The sequence below is a fragment of the Poromitra crassiceps genome (assembly GCF_964638095.1).
Source record: "Poromitra crassiceps genome assembly, chromosome: 11".
NCBI classification, from domain to species: domain Eukaryota; kingdom Metazoa; phylum Chordata; class Actinopteri; order Beryciformes; family Melamphaidae; genus Poromitra; species Poromitra crassiceps.
Window position 1 is genome coordinate 1,695,706 of NC_139643.1, and position 22,101 is coordinate 1,717,806.

At 42.0% G+C, this 22,101-nt stretch overlaps 1 protein-coding gene across 3 annotated transcripts in view; it reads right to left on the minus strand.

Annotated features, from left to right (window-relative positions):
• Positions 1-9,192: 9,192 nt before the first annotated feature.
• Positions 9,193-22,101, minus strand: part of mindy1 (MINDY lysine 48 deubiquitinase 1) — a 60,816-nt gene continuing 47,907 nt past the window's right edge. For all 3 annotated transcript variants that reach the window (XM_083645771.1, XM_083645772.1, XM_083645770.1), the window contains exons 12-14: positions 16,544-16,792; positions 13,003-13,122; positions 9,193-10,643 (exon numbers count right to left, since the gene is read on the minus strand). In XM_083645771.1, coding sequence (XP_083501897.1) covers positions 10,569-10,643; positions 13,003-13,122; positions 16,544-16,792 — 444 coding nt within the window. In that variant the 3' untranslated portion in view covers positions 9,193-10,568. The remainder of the gene's footprint in view (positions 10,644-13,002; positions 13,123-16,543; positions 16,793-22,101) is intronic.

Sequence of the window (22,101 nt, forward strand, 5' to 3'; positions counted from 1 at the left end):
TTGGCTGATAGCTGATGAAATGATCAAATGCTGGAATACGGTTATTGTTAAGTGTTACTATAAAGGATAATCCCTCTTTTTCTGTGATTTTTGTGATTAAAAATGCTTGATTTTGGGCAGGTAGTGTAGCGGTAGATTCCCTGCCTACCAACAGGAGGGCCGCAGGTCCGCGTTTCTGCGGGTGGGAAGCCGGATTTGGGGTATGTGTCCTGCTCGCTGCACTAGCGCCTCCTCTGGTCGGTCGGGGCGCCTGTTTGGGGCGGAATGGAACTAGTGGTAATAGCGTGATCCTCCACGTGCTACGTCCTGCCAGTGAAGCTCCCCCCTGTCAGGTGAAAAGAAGAGGCTGGCGCATTTGTCAGAGGAAGCATGGTCGGCTCTCCCCAGATCAGCAGAGGAGGTGGAGCAGTGACCGGGGCAGCAGGGGAAAATTGGCCAAGTACAATTGGGGAGAAAATGGGGAAAAATAAAAAATAATGCTTGATTTTGCAGCGGCTTAAAGAAGAAGAAAAAATTCAATGCAATTTGTGGAGATTTTTTTCTGTAAAATTGCAGGAACTGGCAAACTGCAAGTTGAGGGGAAACAATATTTATTTTTCTTCTATCTACAACTTGATGACAACTTAAAAAAAGCAATGCAATTCTTATGTGTTTGATTGGCAACGTTGAGGAAGCTGTTTTGCCATTTTTGCAGAGAAATTGCAGGAATTTTGAACCACAAATATTGTGGAGATTGCAATATCCTGGTTAATGTATGTTGAGAGCTGTACAGTTGTTCTCTGAAGGTCTTTGTGTGTAAAAGCATTAATGAAGGAGAGGCAGCAGAGCTCTCATGTTACCTGCTACTCTCAGCCTGCTTCAAGGATGTCGTTATCAGCAAGGTTGACCTATTAAGCAACTTAAATAGCAAATACTCTGTTCTTTGTTTCATTGCGTTTATGTGTAGCCTAATTAATTAGTTACATTAGTTATTTTTCTTCCTGTGAGCAAACCGATGCCTTGTGATGTACAGAAGGTACAAACTATCAATGCAACAGGAGTGATACGGGCAGTCGGATCACGGACCTGGGAAGTGCTTTTATCAGACGTTTGACCACTTCAGGGAGGAGTCTCCATACTCTCGTGTCTTCCTCCCCCGTCTTGCCTGGGACTGCATTTTTTAAAGTTTAAAATACTGATATCGACCTCTGTTGGGTCTGTTGGTTGTTTTAGAGCTGAGTAAGCTAGTTAAACTGTTGAGACAAATTGGGAAATCTCAAGAGCTTTGTAAAACACACAAAACTATCCCATTAGCATTTAATTGAAAAATTGCACCCCTGGTGTGATTTTATTTATTTATTGGCGCTTGATGTTGATTAAAGATATACTATGCAACTTTTTAGGGCCCTTCAAATGAAATTCTATTTTGTATAGTTTACATTTTCAATTATCTTAGAGCTCTTGATACAAGGAATATCAGTTTGTAAGAGTGAAAAATGAGTTTTAGATGTACCTGAAAGCCATAAACGGTTTGTTTACATTTGCATTGTTTGTAAACATTGGAGCAACACAAGCTTATGCTTTGAGTTATGGTGCAATAATAATTAAGCATGTTGAGTAATGTGTGTTGGCCGCTTGCTTTTTTTTCTGGACAATTTCTCTTGTTCGGCCCAAAAGGAAAGAAGGGATCTGGAGAGGAAATCCTCCCTAGTTTGAAAACCTTTCATTCATCTTCCTTTCATCCCAGCTCAACACATTCAAACACGATTTCAATGTGAAAAATTCTTAAGTGCATTTATCTTCATCCAAAGTGAGTTTTCTGTTTTTCTGTCATGGGACATTTTGAATTGTAGTTGGTACTAAACATTTGACACTAATTCCACGTATTTAGATTTGTCCTCTATTTTCATTCATGTTTATAGCAGCATTTTGTGCATTTCCCATTGAAACCAAGCAGCTCAAAGTCTCTGCAGCTTGTTTTTTCTGACACCCCCCCCCCCCCACACACACACACACACACACACACACACACACACACACGTGTACTTGGCCAATTTCCCCCTGCTGCCTCGGTCGCTGCTCCACCCTCTGCCGATCTGGGTAGAGCCGTAGACTAGCACCATGCTTCCAATCACAAATGCGCAGTTGCCTGCCTCTTCTTTTTCACGCTGTCAGGTTTTCACCTGACAGCGGAGAGTTCGATTGGGGAGAAAATGGGGGGAAATTTCAGAAAATTAATAATTAAAAAAAGAAAAGAAACTGAAGGCTAGATGAATAACTTTTTCCCCGCAGCACATGAATAAAAAGTAAAAAATAATGTTAACATTTGAATTTAAATGTTATTTTTCCGGAGGTATTTGTGTCATTTTAAAAACGGTGTCATCTCATGAGGGAGGAGAAAGCAGTAAAGGGTGACGACGAGACGAGCTGAGAATCCAACAGGGTTTTTACAGGATACAGGACTTTGTTGTTAAAAGTCCTGTATCCTGGGCTACGTTTCCACAGAGGGGTCATGTGTGCTCTTACTGTACCTGGTGGAAAAATATCCCCAGTTAATGTGGAAATCATTCAAAGCATCCGAGAGGCTTTCTGTGTGTATCTGCGCAAGTTCTCAGTCATGTACGATGCAGAAACACCTTATATCACATGTCCTTACTAAACTGCATGGCCACTCGTTCAATAAAACTGGAACTGGTTTTTTAATGAGTGGAGTTTACATTTGTCTTGTTTTTACCATTTAAATCAGTCCTTGGATGGGAGCAGTGGTGGAATTTCTGTAGAAGCCAAGGTATGGTGAGGGGTGGGGGGTTGAAGGGAGGCCTCCCCAGTACCCCCTTTGTGGAAAAGAAATTGTGAAATCACTTGTGCAACAGTTAATGTTGGCAAGTTGTTTATATATTTGTTGTATATATATATATATACACACATAGGTGTGAGTAAAACTAGAAATCTAAATAAAAACAGTTGTGAGGGGGGGGGGGGGCTCTCCAGTATGGCTCCTGTCACTGATGATCTATGAGCAATTCAGCATTAATGTTACAACACTGAGTGACAACAACCTTGCCCTATCAGGAGACACATTGACCAAAACAAATCCACAATCCCCCCAAAATTGCCATTGTTCCCTTTATTTTGATTTATTTATTTAGTTAGGCTATTTATTCATTAATTTATTTATTTAAGTGTGACTTAAAAGAGCCAGAACTACCCATAAAGGAGCCGTATCTGGCTTTTGAGCCTCGGGTCACTGCCCTACAAGTAGCCTACAACAATCCATATAGGCAGCTAGATGAATGGTTATCAAAGCCAAATTGTGCAGTTGCAGTTATTAAGTCAGTTGTATCATGTAATGCTATGGATTTAGCTTGATTGCCTAGTCAGCATGTGTGATCGATCAAAATTCAATTAGCAAATTGTGAAATTACATCAGAGAGAGAGATCCCTATTGACAAATAAGATGGAAAAAACAGTATAATACTTTGTTTTGGCCAATGGCCACATAGACAGGTACGTCTGTCTCAAATTAAGTCCGACGGTTTGTGTGCTGCTGTTGTGTCACACGTGAGCATGGGCTGGTTTGCTATGGTTTGAAGTTTGACGCTTTCGTTTCTTGGCTCTGCTGCCTTCAGGGACGGCTTGGAAAGGCGCCTTTCCGCACAGAGGGCCATTAGAAATGCTGCATTCAGGGTCAGGAGAGCTCGGAAAAGCCAACTCTTTGAGTGCTGCCTTCAGGGACGGCTTGAAAAAGGGGAATTCCATACAGAGCACCATTAGAAATGCATTCAGGGTCTGGAGAGGGCACTTTTTACAGACGAGGAAATCCGTGGCAATCTTTTGGAGTAGCCTATATATATTATATATAATCAGCAACTCAATTCACATTCTCAGCCAGAATATGATGGCTGGTCAAACAGTAGCGTATTAAGCATGATTTTTTTCAGTTTACCCACGATTCTTTCAGTTTAAAAGGTGGGAGGGACAGAATTTGGTTTTGAAAAGTGGAAAATTCGCCCCCGAGTATCAGTAAAATAAGTTATAGCATAATGAATCTATAAATTACAGTATTTCACTGATCAATTGTGTGATTTCAAATTGTGTGAAAATAGAGATTTTTATGTATTTATCCATTTGTTTTTTACATGTAAATTGGTAGCAGGGGAGCACTTCAAGTGTGTCACTGGTTACTCTGTGTTTATCCGGGCCTGACTTGTATACTTTATTTTTTATAAATTTTGCACATAGAGTCTACTTGGCAGGTTTAGAATGAATCTTACTGATAGTGACCTATGTGACAAGTGCTCCCATTCGGATCTAGGAACTTTTATGCACATGTTTTGGAACTGTACAACAGTCAAATTGCTTTGGGTACATGTTGTTGAATCAGTAGGAAATCTACTTGATAAAGATCTTCCACTTTGCCCAGCCCTGTGGCTTTTTGGTCACAACCCAAATGTTATACTTTATGTTGAGTAATGTTATAGACACGGAGAAAACCTGATCTGCCCTATTACACACTTGATCAATTTGTCTATTAAGCACTGTCTTTCCGGCAGCTTGGAAGCTAGCCACAGTAAGCCCCATACACAAATCTGCCCAAAAAACGGACCCCAAAAATTATAGACCTATTACCCATATTTTCCAAAGTAATAGAAAAATGTATAACAAATCAATTAATTAATCATTTAAATAATAGTCACAAGCCCCTGCACCCTATGCAATTTGGCTTTCGTTCCCATCATTCAACAGAGTCTGCCACCCTACTTTTTTTGGAAAAGACAAAGTGCTTTTTAGACAAATATAACTTTGTGTCTTGTGTATTTCTGGACCTCAGAAGAGCGTTCGATACTGTTAACCATGAAGCCCTTCTAGCTAAACTATCCCACTTCAACTTCTCCACTACTGCCATCTTGTGGATGAAATCCTATCTTTTAGGAAACAGTGTGTGATGGTAAAGGGTGTTAAATCTCCCTATATAGAATGTACTACAGGACTCCCTCAGGGCTCCATTTTTGCACCTATATTATTTTCACTTTATATTAATGATTTACCAAATGTGTGCCCTAGTATAAACACTTTAATATATGTGGATGACGCAGTAATTTTCACTCCATCCAAAACCATGGAAGAAGCCTCAAACACCCTATCTGTAGCCATGACTCAAATTCAGGTCTGGCTCAAAAAATCTTATCTTGCATTAAACACCAAGAAAACAGTGGGTATGGTCTTCTCGAAAAGATCCATCTTAAACCCACATCTTAAGATCCTTGTGGGAGGGGTGGAGATAGAAACTGTAGGTGAGTTCAAGTACCTAGGGCTCACTTTGGACTCCACACTCTTTCAAGAGTCATATTAAAAAGGTATCGAACACTCTAAAATTCAATCTCTGGAACTTCAGGCAGATTAGAGCATCTCTGACTGACAGTGCGGCCTTAACTTTCCTCCACTCAATGATTTTTGCACATATAGACTACTGCCTTACTGAGCTGGTCCTTCACAGGAGTAACCACCTTGAAGCCCATCGAGTCTCTATATAAAAAGGCCCTGAAAATCTTAGATAAGAAACCTACATCTTACCATCATTGCAATATCCTTCTAAAGTACAAGCTCCTCAGCTTTGACAATTATAAAAAAATTAAAATTGCCTATGATCTATAAAATCCTTCATGGGCTAGCACCACCTCCCTTAGAATACTTTATCAAGCGGAGAGCTACCCAGAACATCACGCGACTATGATGTTCGAGAGGCGACTGTGAACTACCTCTGAGACGGTCCTCTGTCGGACAAAATGTTTTGTCCTACAGATGTAGCAAACTGTGGACTAGCCTACCAATGTCAGTCAGAGAGAGTAGCAGTTTTCACACCTTCAAGGGGCTGTTAAAGTCATGGCTCAGATCAAACCAAAACTGCGACCACATCTAAACCCTCTTGTTTCATGTGTTGTTTTTTGTATATGTATAACCCTGAAAGTCCAATGTGTACCTTAGTCAATGTTCCTAATGTCTCCTGTTTTTGCTTTATTTGTATTGCATACCTGAATTGAAAGTCTGTAGGCTATGTGCACACCTGAATTGGAAAGTTAAATGCCTCCTTCATGTATGTCTCCTCTCCTCTTTACCCCATATGCATGTATGTGTCACGTACATCGTATCCCTGTCAGTTGCCCTATGTATGCACTAATTTTTCTATTTCTTCTTCTTTTAAACTTTTTGTACCTTACCTCTACCTGTCGAGGGACTACGGATGGAAATTAGCTAAGGCTATAATCCGGCACATTTATTAAATGTTCATTAATGTTGCACTGTCCCTGAAATAAATAAATATACTATCATATGCAGTGAAACTAATAATTCTTGCTGCCTCTCCAGCAGCAAAAAAGACGATTCTTAAAAGCTGGTTTGAACGAAGTATTGTTTTGAGAGTCTGGATCCTTCTGTTTTATATCTGCCTTTTAGAAAAATCCACAGCTAAGGTTAATGGAGCAAAAATTGAAACACTATCCATCTGGTCTGATGCTATGCTCTGTATTCCTAAGGCTCTTCTAGCACTGCTCCCAATTCGACACCTTGTTCTTTGTCTGTCTGTTGTTTGTGATATGTGCAGTGTCCATTGCTGCAACATTTCCGATACCATGTCATTGCTGCAAACGGCATAAACAACCTTTCGTTTGTTTATCTATTTGTTTTTAGTTTCTGTGGTGTCTTTTTTTTTTTTCTATTGTTTTCAGTTTTCTGTGGTGTTTTGCCTTCTGTTTGTTATTGTACTTATTTTCTTTATAATTTTTTTGTTTTCTTCACTGTATACTACATGTTATGTACTGTTAAAAAAAGAATAATAATAAAAAATTATTAAAAAAAAGAAATAAAAGAAAAAAGGAAGCACTCTCTCCCGGCCATGTCAGGCGCTGATGGCCGCCTCCCCTCTGGTATGCACATGCACGCTCTGGGCCGCGCGCATGTGCACCTCGCCTCTCATGGCCGAGGGAAGGCTTTGCCATGGGGATGAGAACAGTCTGACATAACGTAACGTTAACGTTACCACTCCGATTTGCATGTTAAAACAAGTTTGCAGCGTAGGAATAACTGGAAAACATTTTATTGATCTATTCACATCAGAGGAAGCCAAAACGATATCAGAAATACACAGCACGTCTGCCATGTGACTTTTCCGGGTTTAGTGTCCTGCGTGGGGGGGTACAGACGGAGGTAGAATTTCGAGGTTTGACTGACAGATTGAGGGCGAATGGTGTTACGAGAATTACTCACAAGCTCGTTTTAATGCTTTTCCATTGGTTGCATTTGGTAAAACCCACAGAGACGTGAAGGGTGACCAATGGCATTGATTCATGACAAAAAATAAAAATCTGAAAAAATTGATATTCGGGGTCCTGCCGCGACAGCGACGATATGTCAATAAAGATTACAAAAAGACGAACTTCCGCTGCCGAGGTGTGAGGTATGTCAATAAAGATGAAGAAAGATGAACTTCCGCTGCGGAGGTCACGTGACTTCCTGTCAGTTGCGGAGGCGTGAGGTCCGCCCACTTGTCTGCAGCCAGGTACTCTTGGGTACAGCTGCAAGCCAGACTGGTTGTACTGTAATAAACTATGGTGCAGCTCCAAAACACCACATTAAGACACAGAGACCTTGAGGAACACCATAGAAAAATGCATGCTGTGATTTGCTATCAAAAACATTTGGGGATTTCTGTAAGAATTGTATTTTTTGGCGATTGGGTGGTGAGCACTTCTGTGAATAGTTTGTGGTTGAAAAGTTCTGAGATTACAATATGTAATTTTATTCAGTGAGATCAAGTTTCGAAAAATGGTCTCACTACAATGAAATGGGGGACTAACATCATCACACATGAATAGTTGGCCTCATTAAATCTCCAAGTGTCACCGAAAGGTGACACTTGGAGATTTCCAAGATAAATTCTTGGAATTTATCCAATTCCAAGACTGTTTAGGGACCCCAGTATGCAGAGAAATTCAAATAGAATAGGTGAAAATAACACATTTATAGGCAGGCAAAACTGAATGGCATTAGCATAAAGTGGGCATGTCTGTAAAGGGGAGACTTGTGGGTACCTCAGTCAGATATCTTGAGGTGAGAGGTCATTTAGGTCAAGGGACCCCTTTGAAAATGGTCAAAGGGGGAGAGTGGGGTGAGTTGTGCCAGGGGGGAAGTTGTGCCACCCCTTGTATCTAGAAAACCATAGAAGAAATTGGTCATGTGCCCACACATTTTTGAAGAGGCATCCATTTTACTCACTCTGCAAAGAAGGGAGGCAGATGGTACAAGAGCTAAGCACATTAAGTTCAAAAAACTGTTTTTTTGCCTCTCAAAGTAAATTTTCTATGATCAAGGTTTATTGATTGTTGTGTCTGAACAATTATAGACAAGCTTGAAAACATTTCACACATGTGTTAGTGTTTTAGTAAGCTACAATATGAGGCTATACTGTTAGCATGATGTTAGCTCCAAACCAGCTATATGATACAAGTTTGTTAAAATGGTGGGGATGGGGTGATTTGTGCCAAAAGGCCTGGGTTAAGTTGTGCCAGTGCAGTTGCAGTTGATTTAGTGAAATTTTATTTCATTTTGTTCTTAAATGTTTAAATAGACCTTGTTGAAGAATATTGCAGTATTGGCAAGTGTAGCCTGGCTCTGTGATAGTTGATTTTGTTCATTTTGAACATAACTTTTATTTCTGAAAATGTTATGTAGGTCAACTGCTGCTACCGTTTAGCCTTGTTTAACCCTGTTATAGTACACTGGACTTTAGTGTTATCTTTATTTTGTCTTGCTTTGATATAGCATTACAGTATATGAGATGAAAATGTTCTGTTTTACTTCAGTAATCACAATTGGCACAATTTACCCCAACGTATTCTCACCAAAGGCACAACTTACCCCGCACCGGGGGCAAGTTGTGCCAAGAGACCACTTTTTTAAGAATAGCCATATTTTTTTAACAGTTTATTTAAGATCCAAAGGGAGTGTTCCCAGTGGTGCATAACATCCTGAAATATATTTACATATTGTAGTTGGGTACTGTCATGCCCTCACTTTAAAGACACCTCAAGTAAAAAGTGGCACAACTCACCCCACTCTCCCCTACTGACATGACCAAAACGGTTTTTCCTCACCAAAAAGCCAAACTTTTGCGTGACATGGATGCCTTAGATCTTTTATTTAGTTGAATGATGTCAGTATATTCACTCCAGCTTTAACAATGAGCAGCCTAACATGCTACAGCCTCTGAAAGACTGTATGTCGGCCACGGACGCCAGTAGGAAATCGGGGACAGCTCCAGCCGGGAACAGGTCATCAAAAACGGGGACATGCAGTCCCTGAAACTCATGGATGTCTGGTCACTTTATATGTTCTCATAGAACATTAGAACATTTTAAATACAACACCAACTGCTAAACTGGTAGAAACACTTGACTGAAGGGGGGCTTTAAGTCAAGACTTTTGGAAGACAGCTCTGGGCTTCGTCAGACCAGGACTGGTGTGGACTGAAACCAAAACACTGATCCATCGTTGTCGCCCACGCTGTGGCATTTGTTTTTACATGTTTACTTCACATTTTACACTTCAAAATTCCACCTGTTGTTTTCCAATCCTTCATTTATTGAAATTTTGACAGAGATTTTTACAACTTTTCTTACAATTCACAAACTTTTCAAGACCTGGAAATGATCAAATTAACTTGTCATATGTTTCCAGACTTTCCACAGCTACAGAGCAACATATCCTCCAATTCATACGACCAATGACATCATATCACGTCGTATTACGACCATATCTGCTAGACTAGCGCTACTCAGTGGCAGAGAAAAAGTACTACGCGACTTCCGCCCAAAAGCAAGTTGAAAAAATGACTTTTCTTCCAAAAAAAATTAGGGTTAGGGACAGCAACGAATTAATAGCCGAGTGGTTATGACAGGCGGGTGTCAAGCCAGCGGCCCCAGGTTCATACCGCACAAGGTTATATTTTTACCAAATTCTGAGACTGGGCTGTTATTCACATGACCGCTAGAGGTCGCTTAACATTGAAACGTGATTTTAGGTCGTATTCAGCTGCTTGTAGAAACGACGTCCAGTTGGAGGTCAGGCTGCTACACAGGAACCAGCTTAGAACCGCGAGAACGGCTATCAATTCAGCTTAATGCTAGAGGTTGCTTAACGTTGAAGCGTTGAAACGGAGGAGTCTGTCTGTCTGCCTCTCTTTCTCTGTCTCTCTCTGTCTGCCTCTCTGTCTGTCTGTCTATTTGTTTGTCTGTCTGTCTGTCTGTCTCACCATCTGTCTGTTACTACAGGAACATCAGCCTCTGTGTTTACAATATGAAAAGCAGTTGGGTTTGGCATTGAGCTGGCTACCTGGGTTAGGCAGTGTGTGCATTTCAGGGCTTGGCGGTGCCCTCCCCAGTGCAGAGAGAGAGAGAGAGAGAGGGGGGGGGGGGGCTGTAGAGCCTGGCAGAGGGAGACAACAGAGAGAGGAGGGGTGTGTGTGTGTGTGTGGGCAGGCTTGGCGGTGACCTCCCGATTGGAGACAGACTGCTGTCTGTGTGTGTGAGGAGGGGCTATAACAGGACACAGTCAGAATCCTTCTCTCGTCTCGGTGCTCCTCCCGGCTGGCCCGCTGCCTGACCTCTGACCTGCAGACACACAAGACTGGGTAAACGGGTGTCCGGGTAGTTAGATTCTCTGCCTACCAACACAAGGTTTGCAGGTTCGAACTCCCGTGTTACCTCTGGCCTCCATACTGGCACAATTGGCCATGACTTGGTAAAACAGCTGGAGGACACGACCATGTTTCACTTAAGCTAATGCCCAGTGGGGGCTGGTACCTTTTTTTTCCAGTGGAGGCACTAATACTGTAGCAAAAATCAAACATCATGACTTGGCCACCTTGTGGCTTAAAATGTCATTTTTGTAGCATGCATCTTCATCTTCTTCAAACTGTGTCCCCCGAATATGGGACAATTTGAGGATGATGATGCATCTCCCCTTAGCACAATTACATGCATTCCTTTAATTGAGCTTTTCCAAGAAAACATCCACACACACACACACACACACACACACACACACACACACACACACACACACACACACACACACACACACACACACACACACACACACACACAGACAGGCTGCACACACATTAAATAAATGTTTTAAATATCCAAATTAAAAAATGAGATTGTTTCCAAATCCAATGGTGAGCAAATATCTTTAATAACCATCATTTTAGACTCACATCACATAATGTTTGAGTGAAACTCTTTAGGTTTGGATTAAAATATGCAGGCTATCCACCTTATTTTTGAATGCCTCGCTGTAAAAATAATTATGGGTACAAGGTCCGGTTTAAGTGACCTGATTGTTGCAGCTTGCCATTTCCTAAAACGGTTGATTTGAAAACTCTGCAGGCAAGATGGCCGCCTACACTTCCTTCTTTACCCTGGCATAATTCCTCCACCATAAACTAACATAACTTGGCCAATAAGTATGTAACATACAAAATAAAACAAACGGTAATGTCTTAATTTGATGTAGAATGCAGAGGACTGCAGAGTTTAGTTAAACTTGCATTCCAGGAATATTGTATTTACTGCGCTGCTCCAGATAACGTAGTTGGCTCGAGCGTGTTTCGTCGTGGAACCCAGTCGCTTTGCGCCAGAACACAATCGATTTGGGGGTGGAACACACCAGGATTGGCCAACGCCAGTGCCCAGAACTGTCAAATCAAATCATCGACAGAGACGCTGTGGCCCGCCTCCCAGTATTTTCAGTGTATCAGAGATAGAGAACGTGACAATATAGCCACGTTATGGTTATAAACAACAAACTAACGCTGGTCATCCGTATGGAAACAGTGTTACCCGAAATGGTTAAAAGTCATAAAGACTTTTTACTGCCATGTAACATAGCTAGCTAGCCAGTAGCCGCTAACATTAGCCACAGTAGGCGATTACACATGATGCACTGCGCTCTTAAAGGGATATTTATCGACGAGATTTTTGCCAAGCTGGACCTGATTAGTGATTTGCTCCGTTCGCCCAGACGGGTGTCAAGCTGTCAGCAACAAGGCTGGGAGGATCACACCGGAAGAAAAACGCATTGGCATCATGGCAGCCAGAAATAAGGTGGATAGCTACTATAATTTATATATAGGCCTAATTATATATAGCCTATGTATTTAGACAATCTGCATGTCTAAATACATGTACCGTAAATTCCGCACTATAAGGCGCACCGGAGTATAAGCCGCAGCAGCAAAATTGCCTGTTTGTTACATATATAAGCCGCACCGGACTATAAGCCGCAGGTGTTTTAATATATATATATATATATTTTTTTAATTGTGTTTTAATGTTTAATTACCATATGTAAGGGTTCATGCACAGAGGGGATTGTCGGGAAAGAGATGGCTGTTTGAGGAAGCTCCCATTTATTAACATTTCAACAAAACAACATAACACAACACCACCTGTGTTTTTTTTTACAGTGCACACAGTGTCCGTGGTGTGGTGAAAAGAGGGCAAGAGAGGAAATTAAAACAGAAGTGGATTTATAGTTAGAAAGAGTGCTAAAAAAGAGAGATTTTTTTTTTTTTTTTTTTTTTTGAAAAAATCCATAGATAAGCCGCACCGTTATATAAGCCGCAGGGCCAAAAAACGGGGAAAAAGCCGCGGCTTATAGTCCGGAATTTACGGTATGTAAAACTCATTTGTTCCAGCTGGTTAATTTGAACAGTTTGTATTGAATACAAACTGTATATAGGTTCACAGGTTACAAACAGATGAAGATTGATTGGTGATTGATTGGCGTGTTTGATGACATAGCCTGTGTAATGGTTCATATTTTTGGCTCAGAGGTCGATGATGGTCGATGCCATTATCCATCGTGCCAACCCTAGGTGTTAGTGTGTTGTGGTGTTGTGTGTTGTACATGTTGTGTTGTGTTGTGTTGTTGTCGTGTGGCTGTGTGTTGTGTTGCATGTTGTACCTGTTGCTGTGGTCCTTGTTGCTGGTACTCTTCCTGCTGGAGCCGTCGGGCCAGCTCCAGGTCACTGAGCGGCCCTGGGGCTCCGCCCACCTGCTGCAATGACATGGCTACCAGGTAGTCCTACACACACACACACACACACACATAACTTACTTTTCCACTGTCAACACGAGCCACTTTTACACTGAGATCCCGCAATATCGCCGTTAGCTAAAATCACCAAAATGTAGCCTAACTTTGGAGCGTTATTCCACGCCTTTCCCGATAAGCTAGCATGACATGGTTGATAACAATGGATGCAACGTGTTTGTCAATGACTGCCCACCCCCGCCCGCTAACGTTATTTGCTGAGTCTAGTTAATTGAAATGGGCTCTCTCAAAAAGCTTTTCCCCTATGTAATGCTGTTCAAACACTGCAGCTTTAACAGCAAAGTGTTTCCCATACATAAAGGAATTTGTGGCGGGCCGCCACAATAATATTTTGACCGCCACAATAAGATGTTGACCAAATGTTTTTTTTTTTTTTTTAATACAGTGCACCTGAACGCAACATGCAAGATATCCGCTGAATAAGTGTCCAATAAATGTTCATGTCATTCTGGCCAATACTTCTGTTATAGCATTTCAGTCTGGAATATGGAATATCTTTTAATAATCTATGATTTAGCTGCTAAATTGTCAAATACCGCCATCTGCTCGCTACCCAGGCACTTATGTATGTACTTAACCTAACTAACTATCCAGTGTGCACAACATTGTCAGCCTAAACTCCGGCTGACAACCCAAAAACCTACAATCCGCTACAGAAAAATTTATATTGTTTCTTTATTAACTGGCCCCTCGCCTTCTATCATTTCACGAAAGTGACAAAGCAAGTTAAGTATCCTTGACCTATAGGGAGAAATTTATTTTGTCATTGTAAACCCACAGCACAGTAATGATGACATGTTCTTCATAGATCTAGCCTTTTAATTTTGCTTTTAAGCTTTCTCAAAGTACACCAAATTCATGCATTTTACTTTAAAATGTTTAAAAAAATCTTGCGGGGGGGCATGCCCCCGCACCCCCCTAGGGGGTCTGCAGTTCCCCACCACAAATACTCTAAATCCTGTGGGAAACACTGCAGCATCATATTTCTTCTCCATCTCCCTCTCACAACCTAACTGCTCCATGTGAAGGGGGCATGGTTGCCATAAATTCAGTCAGCAATATGGTCCCGCCCCCTTTTAGGGGGGAAACACAAGCCACTCACCGTTGACTTCAATGTAATATAGCAGAGCAAAAAAACTTGATAAAAAAAACGTAATTAACTCATTGAGTGCCAGCCACTTTTGGAGAACGGACGCTCCCAGTGCCAGAGTTTCAGAGCGTTTTCAGTGATTTCTCGAGGCCCACAGAATATTGTGTGATATTACTATGTAAACACCGAACACGCCCAAAGAACGAGGAGACTCTCTTCTATCATCAGCAAAAAAAAGTTTATTGATATCATTTTCCGTTCTTTAGTTATCAGCCGGAGAAGATAGGTGGATTTCAGCAAAAACACACGTTTCAATTTAGAAGCTGAGATATTCAGCCTTTTGTGAAATGAAGCATTTCAAGCACATCACTGACTCTGAAGCTAATATTTTCTGATGTGACACCTCAAAAATAATTTCCTTCAATAAAACAGTGAAAACAAAGGAATTTTGTTTGGCCAAATAATATTTTTTAGCTGCAACCAGCAGCGCAGACCCTACACCTTCTTGCTGGTCTTGATTTACTGCTGGTGGGCATCAGATATTCTAGCTTGTTTGCCTGTCTCTGTCCATCGAGCCTGCTGTCTGGGTCTGTGTTTACTGTCAATGGTTGTATGCTGCCCTGCGTGCCCCACCCCGCTCCTCCTCCTCCGTGGGAGTGTCTCTGGTGGCTCTGCTGCGTTTGCTCTGCGTTTGCTCTGCACTGAAAAGTGCGCTGCACCCCGCTTTTTCACAGCGTGTCGCCGGCTCCCAGCTGAGAATAATGTAACTTTTCAGAAAGACGCTGGTGTCAGCAACTAAATCATATGGAGGGGCTATCGCAGCGGAGACGGAGGGGCTCAATTGTGGCAGCAGATTGGCTGCTGCAGGCACAGCTAACGTTATGCTTCATGCATATCGATGCATACCGATGCGATTTCCGTTTCCCCATGACTTCTTCTCTGTTTTTTCCTCGCCTTTTTCTAATCTGGAGAGCACTGTCGCCACCTAATGGGTCGGTAAAATAGCTTTTACACATTCAACATCCACCATACTTTCACAGGAGATGGATCAGGCTTTGATGCACGTCCCACCGTCAAAAAACGCAATTGACGACTTTAGTCGTCTTTGGCACTCAACGTTACTATTTGAATTGACGACTATAGTCGTCATTGGCACTCAATGAGTTAATTTTGTTTATAAATTACCCAAATGTCCCTTATGTGACCTAGTTACAGAGCGTGGCGTCCGCCTATTAGTCCTGGGCACAAGCTCCATTTGAAGTCGGCAACTTACGGCTTATACATGGCAGAATACAAGTTGAGACTTTTTATGGAAACATGTAGACGTTTTATGAATACTTGTAAGCCTGTCTCTCATTCGGCATACAGATACTCCAAAAAGAAGCACACATTCCAGAAGGGAACTGGTGGGAATAGCGTGATCCTCCCACGTGCTACATCCTGCCGGTGAAGCTCCCTGATGTCAGGTGAAAAGAAGCACCTGGCACCAGCTCTCTCCAGATCGGCAGAGGGTGGAGCAGCGACCGAGGCAGCAAGGGGGAAATCAGCCAAGTACAAGTGGGAGAAAATGGGGGGGAAATCTGACAAAAAAAAAGAAAAAAAAGAAGCCCACATTCCAAATATATTTAAATGTTTCACGGGTGATTCACACAGTCCTCTTCCCGCAAAATACACAGTGGAGGGCAGCAGGTAGCCAGCATAGCGAACCACTTCCAATTTTACATTCACAAAGTGCTTCTAGGGAGATAATATGTATGTATGTATGTATGTATTAGAGTGGCGTCTAACCAAGGTAAGGTTTGTAAATTATGTTCTGGCGCTATTTCATTTTCCAATAAGCAAGGCCACATTTAATTGCCAGATTTCTGAATGGAGTTTGGTGTTGATGGCTATCCACATAAGCAAATGAAATGGGGTAAGCTGATTTCTTGGCAGTTTCAGCAAATAGCAACAGCCTTTTGACTGCCGGGGGAGGGGGAAGAAGCTTGAAGCAAGCTAATATTATGCTAGTTACTACTTGCCTTCAAACAAACGCTATACGTATCGATATTCAATATCCACATTGACGGTGTCACCCCTACTCTATTAAAAAAAGAAAAACAGAGATCTGTGTTTTGTTTTGAAATTAAGGAAATGATCTTTGACTAATATGACTATTTTTCCTGTCTGAAGGGCATAGTGTAATATCATTCCATTTTAGGTTGCTAAAATGGAGGGGGGGAAAACTTGGGCTCCCATCGAGTCCCCATCGATACTGCGAAGATGGAGGACTGTAAGGGGGAAAAAGATACACACACACACCTGGTCGATCTGCCTCTGTTGCCCCTGTGCGGTGTGAGGCTGTAGCGTGGTAACCTCTGCAGGGGGTGTGGCTCTCTGAGGAAGGGGTGTGGCTCTCTGAGGAGGGGGAGTGGCTCTCTGAGGCGGGTGACACAGCCTGAAGTTCGAGTCGCAGAAGTTCCCGTCTCCTTCTACGTTATGCAGAGACTCCCACACCAGACTCTCCTCTTGAAGGAAACCTTGGTCTGTCACCAGCAAGTACAGGTGACCCTGAGCCCAGAGAGACAGGCCAGAGAAGGAGACAGGTCAGAGACAGGCAGTGATGGGAAGTAACGAAGTATATGTACATAAGTACATACTGTACATAAGCCCATCCCAAAGCGACGCCTCTCAGATTAGATTGTGGAGGCTATCAACTTGGGTTACACGAGCCAGCGCTCGCAACCCCCCGTGGGTCTCCGTGTGCACTCTACTCATCGGATGTCTTCATGCTCGGCCCTCTTCAGAGGAGTGTCTCTCCAGGACATTTGCAGAGAGTTGAACCTCGCCCCTCATTTGTTCGGTTCTATAGACTGGACGTCTCAGCCCCGTGCGTAGCACAGGCGGTCTTGGGACGCCAGTAAATAAGCTGTCACCTCCTCAAACTCGAGGTTATGGATAATACCCCGGTTTTATATAAAAGGCGAGGGGGACCTCTTGAAAATAACTACAAATTCGACTACAAAATAAACGGAAATGATACCGAATTTCATGTGTTGTCTTCACTGATTGTTCTTCCTCATTACATCAGTAATACACAGGCTTGTCACCATCTCTCATCTGCTTTCTCAGAACGTAATCCAAATTAGTACATACATCAACATAAATCACTAGTAAATGCTACATAAATGATAAATGCATTTGTAACTATTGTAAACAAACATGCACTATGTTTTAAGCCCACATAACAAGCCTAAATAAAACAAATACAACAACCAGGGCGGCTCGAGAAGGGGTCTTGTCAAATCTGCAGTGGCACGCCCACTGCTGTTGGCACCCCCAGGTGGAGGGGCACGTCCCTTTTGCCCACCCCATTGTTTCCTCCCTCAATGGTGTAGAGATGTTGGTATTTTAGGTCATCTTATACAACATATAAACAAAAGCAGTAATGATGCATCTTGACGCAAGCGGGGCGCATTGGAGATGCGGTGTGAAGAGCAGCTGTCCTCCTTTTCCCCAGGGTCACACACTGTCTGATTCTCGTGTCAGAAAACAAAAATAATGTCTATGCATATTTTATTAATATCAAATGAAATGCTGAGTTTGTGGTTTGTTCACTCTTTCCAAAAACAAAAGCACGTGGTCAGGTCAGACACAACTCTCATCTTCCTCTCTCAGTGTCACCCACTGTTTTTCTGGCACAGTGGCTCTAAAAGCAGTTTCCTTGTTATCAAGGTGTAACGTTCTTCACGAGGCAATTAATAATAAACGTGTATATTTTCATATAGAATTGCCTGGTATATTCATTATGTATCCTAAGTTTTCATGAGTTTCTTCTCAAAAGAGAATTACAGGTTTCCTGGACAAATTCTTGAGGTAGCTCAAGCGCCCCCTTGCCGCCATGCCTGCATGCGATCGTGCTGAATCTTTCAGGAAGTGTAAAGAGCACGCCAGATTTTTTAATTAGGTAAGTAGGGCCGATTAATGGCTGAATTTGCGATGGCTGCGGAAATTAAAGACCCCCTAAAGTCATGTTTCAAGATGTATATAAAATACTCTACTTTGAATAATAATTTGTGTCTGATGGATTTCCCCACAAAAAAAGTTAAATTATCTTGTTAAAATCCTTAAGATGACTTCCCTCCTTCTCCCTCATTTAAAAATCCAACGCAACAAATCAGGGTGATCTAGAACCCAACTAGCCAATCACAGCATACAACACAGGCTTTCAACACATTCTCACTCCCAACTCATGACAAAGTGGCGGCAAGAAGCGTTCCTGACAGTATATGACGAGTTGGGAGTGATAATGTGTTAGGGCTTTAACTACTGAATACTGGACAGGGATTGGCTCCAGGATTTGTGATGTCACAAATCCTTTTCAGTGAGCTCAGAGAAACTTTCCATGCTCAACAGACGATTGTGAAAACGGTCTTCTAGTGTCAAACTCTGCACTGAAGGAACAAGAAGAAAAATTTATTTTTGACTTTAGGGGGTCTTTAATAGCTGAACTTACGATGCTGTGCAATGGCTGCGCAGGCACGGTGGAGGCTTTACACTACAGCTAGTAGTGTAAAAGTGAGTTGTTTTGCTAATAACGAGTAGCCATTAGCATTTGATAGACATTAGCGTTTGCTACCGAATCAGATCATTAACATTACTAGGTAGTAGGTTATGCAATAATGCAACAAGTCCATAACTTAACGTTGCTTGCCTGGGTCCAGACCTTTGAAACAGCCCATTCCACCCTTGTCCCTTTGCCCCTGCAGCTCACACTTCATGACTGTTCAGATAGAGTAGTAGTGATGAATGAGAAGAGTTAGTGTGGGCACCTCTGTGTACTTACATGACCAGAGCTTTCATTAGAGCCTAGTCTCGCTGGCCAGCCTCCCCTCCCTACCGTGAGATGAGTCTGGCGGCGCAGGTCTCCATAGTGGGATTGCGATGCGCGGCGCTTGGGGGCAGTGCCCTTGGAAAATAGTTTCCAACAATCCAACTTGCAATTTTCAGCATGTAGCAACGAGCTAGCGTGTAGGTTTCTGCCGTTAGCTTGCTAGCTAGTTAGCGTTGTTGTTTTCACTGAGGCGGCAGGGCACTATTTACAGCGACACACAGGGAGGAGGGTGCGGAAGCCGCTCTGATTGACATGGTCGCAGCAAATGACAGAGCTTGTAATAAGCGGAGAGCAGACATCCGGCAGCGACTGAAACAGTAGCTGTAGAGCAGGGGAGGGCTTATCCCAGTTGCCTGTTTCCGTGCAGCCAGACGACTCTCACGGAAGGGAGGGGAGGCTGGCCAGTGAGACTAATTAGAGCCTAATATCAGAATCAGAATCACTTTTATTGCCACAGTATGCAAGTTACATATGAGGAATTTGTCTTAGTGTCTGTATGCAGTGTAGCGGTCACATCAATATACAGAGATAAGAAGTAGGAAGATAACTAAAGACAATCACAAAGTTGCAAGTGCAATCAAATCGAGTAAATATATACAATATGTTCATGAGTGGTGAAGTGTTCTGTGGATAATAAATATGAATTTACGTTGAATTTACATGAGATTTACAGACTGAGTTAAATAGACGTTAAATAGGCAGTGGATTTACATGAATTTACAGTCCCAGTTAAACAGGCATTAAATTAGATAATGATATGATGCTATATGTGACCTGCTCTGACAAAATCAGTCACATTGACCCCAAACGACATTTTGAGTTGTATACACCGTTGGAAAGAGGAGACTCTCAGCTTTCTGGGGATATCAAAATTATCTTTGTAGTCCAACAATTGAGGGAGATACACCCCTTTATGTCGCGACTGTTTCCAAACTGTGTTTTTGAGAAAAACGGCCTCAAAGTTTGACGTTAATTCTGAGACATAAACATCTTTTCTTGAAGTTGTCTGCATGTGCATGCCCACACACCAGGTGGGATTGGACTGAAATTTTGTATGGCACTGTGTTATGATCCTGGGGAGGTAATGGCAATGTCATGGAAACCACCTGGAAAGTCCTTTAAACCACCTGGAAAGTCCTGGAAACTACCTGGAAAGCACTTGAAAGTCTTGGAAACCACCTCCCCAGGTTGGATTTGGCTGTAAATTTGTATGGCAGTGTGTCATGATCCGTGGAAGGTCATGAGCAGGTCATGGAAACCACCTTGAAAGTCCTGGAGAGTCCTGGAAACTACTTGGAAAGTCCTGGAAAGTCCTGGAAACCACTTCCCCAAGTTAAATTTGGCTGTAAATTTGTATGTGTTATGATGCAGGTAAGGTCATGGGAAGGTCATGGAAACCACCTTGAAAGTCCTGGAAACCACCTGGAAAGTCCTGGAAACTACTTGTAAAGTCTGGAAACCACCTCCGGTTGGAGTGGGCTGTACATTTGCATGGTGGTGTGTTATGATCTGGGGTAGGTCATGGTAAGGTCCTGGAAACCACTTGGAAAATCCTGGAAACTGGACTTTCTAATATTAGATTAGAAAATAAATTTGCCAGATTTGATGAGACTTTCCCTATAAACCACTTCTGGGGCCAAATGTATAAAACTGTGCATGTACTGTATGTGTAGAAATCTGTGTAAGCCCAAAAAAGCTATACGCCCAAATTAACACTACATTTGGCCCCTGGTCTTCTATTCGAATATACAGATAGATAGATACTTTTGTTGGTTGAACAGGTACACATAACATCTCAGTACACCTCAGTGGATATCATGACAAAGTAGCCCATGTAAAGGCAACTAATAGACCAGCTAGAACAGCCTGGTAAATTCAGAAAATGGCATCACTTTACTGTAATGCAGCCTTTAACCCCAGGGAAATATTCATGTATAAGCATATTTGAGTAGGCTACATAGAAAAGCGGTATATAAGTCCTATCAATTATTATTATTATTATTATTATTATTATTATTATTATTATTATTATTATTATTATTATTATTATTATTATCAATACAAACTGTTCTGTAACACCCAACTGACAGAAGATCCTCTGACGCCCCACCCACATTATTTTTTGTAATTAGGGCTACATTCATGCAGGATAATAATTGTACATTAATAGTAATAATTGTAATTGTTGTAATAATTATTACAAATAACAGCAACAAAGAATCTATAGCGGACCCGTTTCTGCTCTGGAGTAGAGACAGAGAGACAGACAGCTGAAAGTAGGCTATGAGGCAAATAATCTGAAATTAGCTCAGTCTAATGCCATCTGTGAATTGAATTTAAAAGTAAAGCAACATTATCACGCAGATTACTGACTAGTATTAGTCTATCAATCTGACAGACAGACAGACAGGCAGACAGACAGACTTTCACTGGATGCAGAAATTACGCAGCTGCTCTCCCCCTCTCCCGTTGCAGCGGGGAGAGAGAGAGAGCAAGGGGAGAGAGAGAGAGCGAGAGAGAGACTGCAGACGGGTTGCCATGTTCGTTATCATAACCCCCGAAGAGGCAGATTTTTAAGAGGTTAAAACGTTACATAAACAGCCTAAACTAGTCTAAAATAACAAACCAATAACAGAACTCCACAATACAACCCTGACAAACTTTAGAAACAGCGTTTTAAATCCTAGAGTAGTCTATAATATAGCCTACCATTTGCAAGTACTGACACACCCGTTTAACTGGCAACGTGAGGCTGCACGCGCAGCAGAGAGCAGCAGGCTCAGAGCAGCGCAGTTTACTTTCAGTTTTGTCACTACCTTCAAGAGCTTCAAAAGTATATTTAGCGGTCGAATTTCACAATAATCTTTACAGAGAATGAAAGCCAAGGCTTTATTTTACTATAATCTGATGAAACCCCAAAACAACAGAAATAAATATTTTCTGATAAAATCGCGTTTTCTAGACAAACAGCCAGCGCGACAAGCGA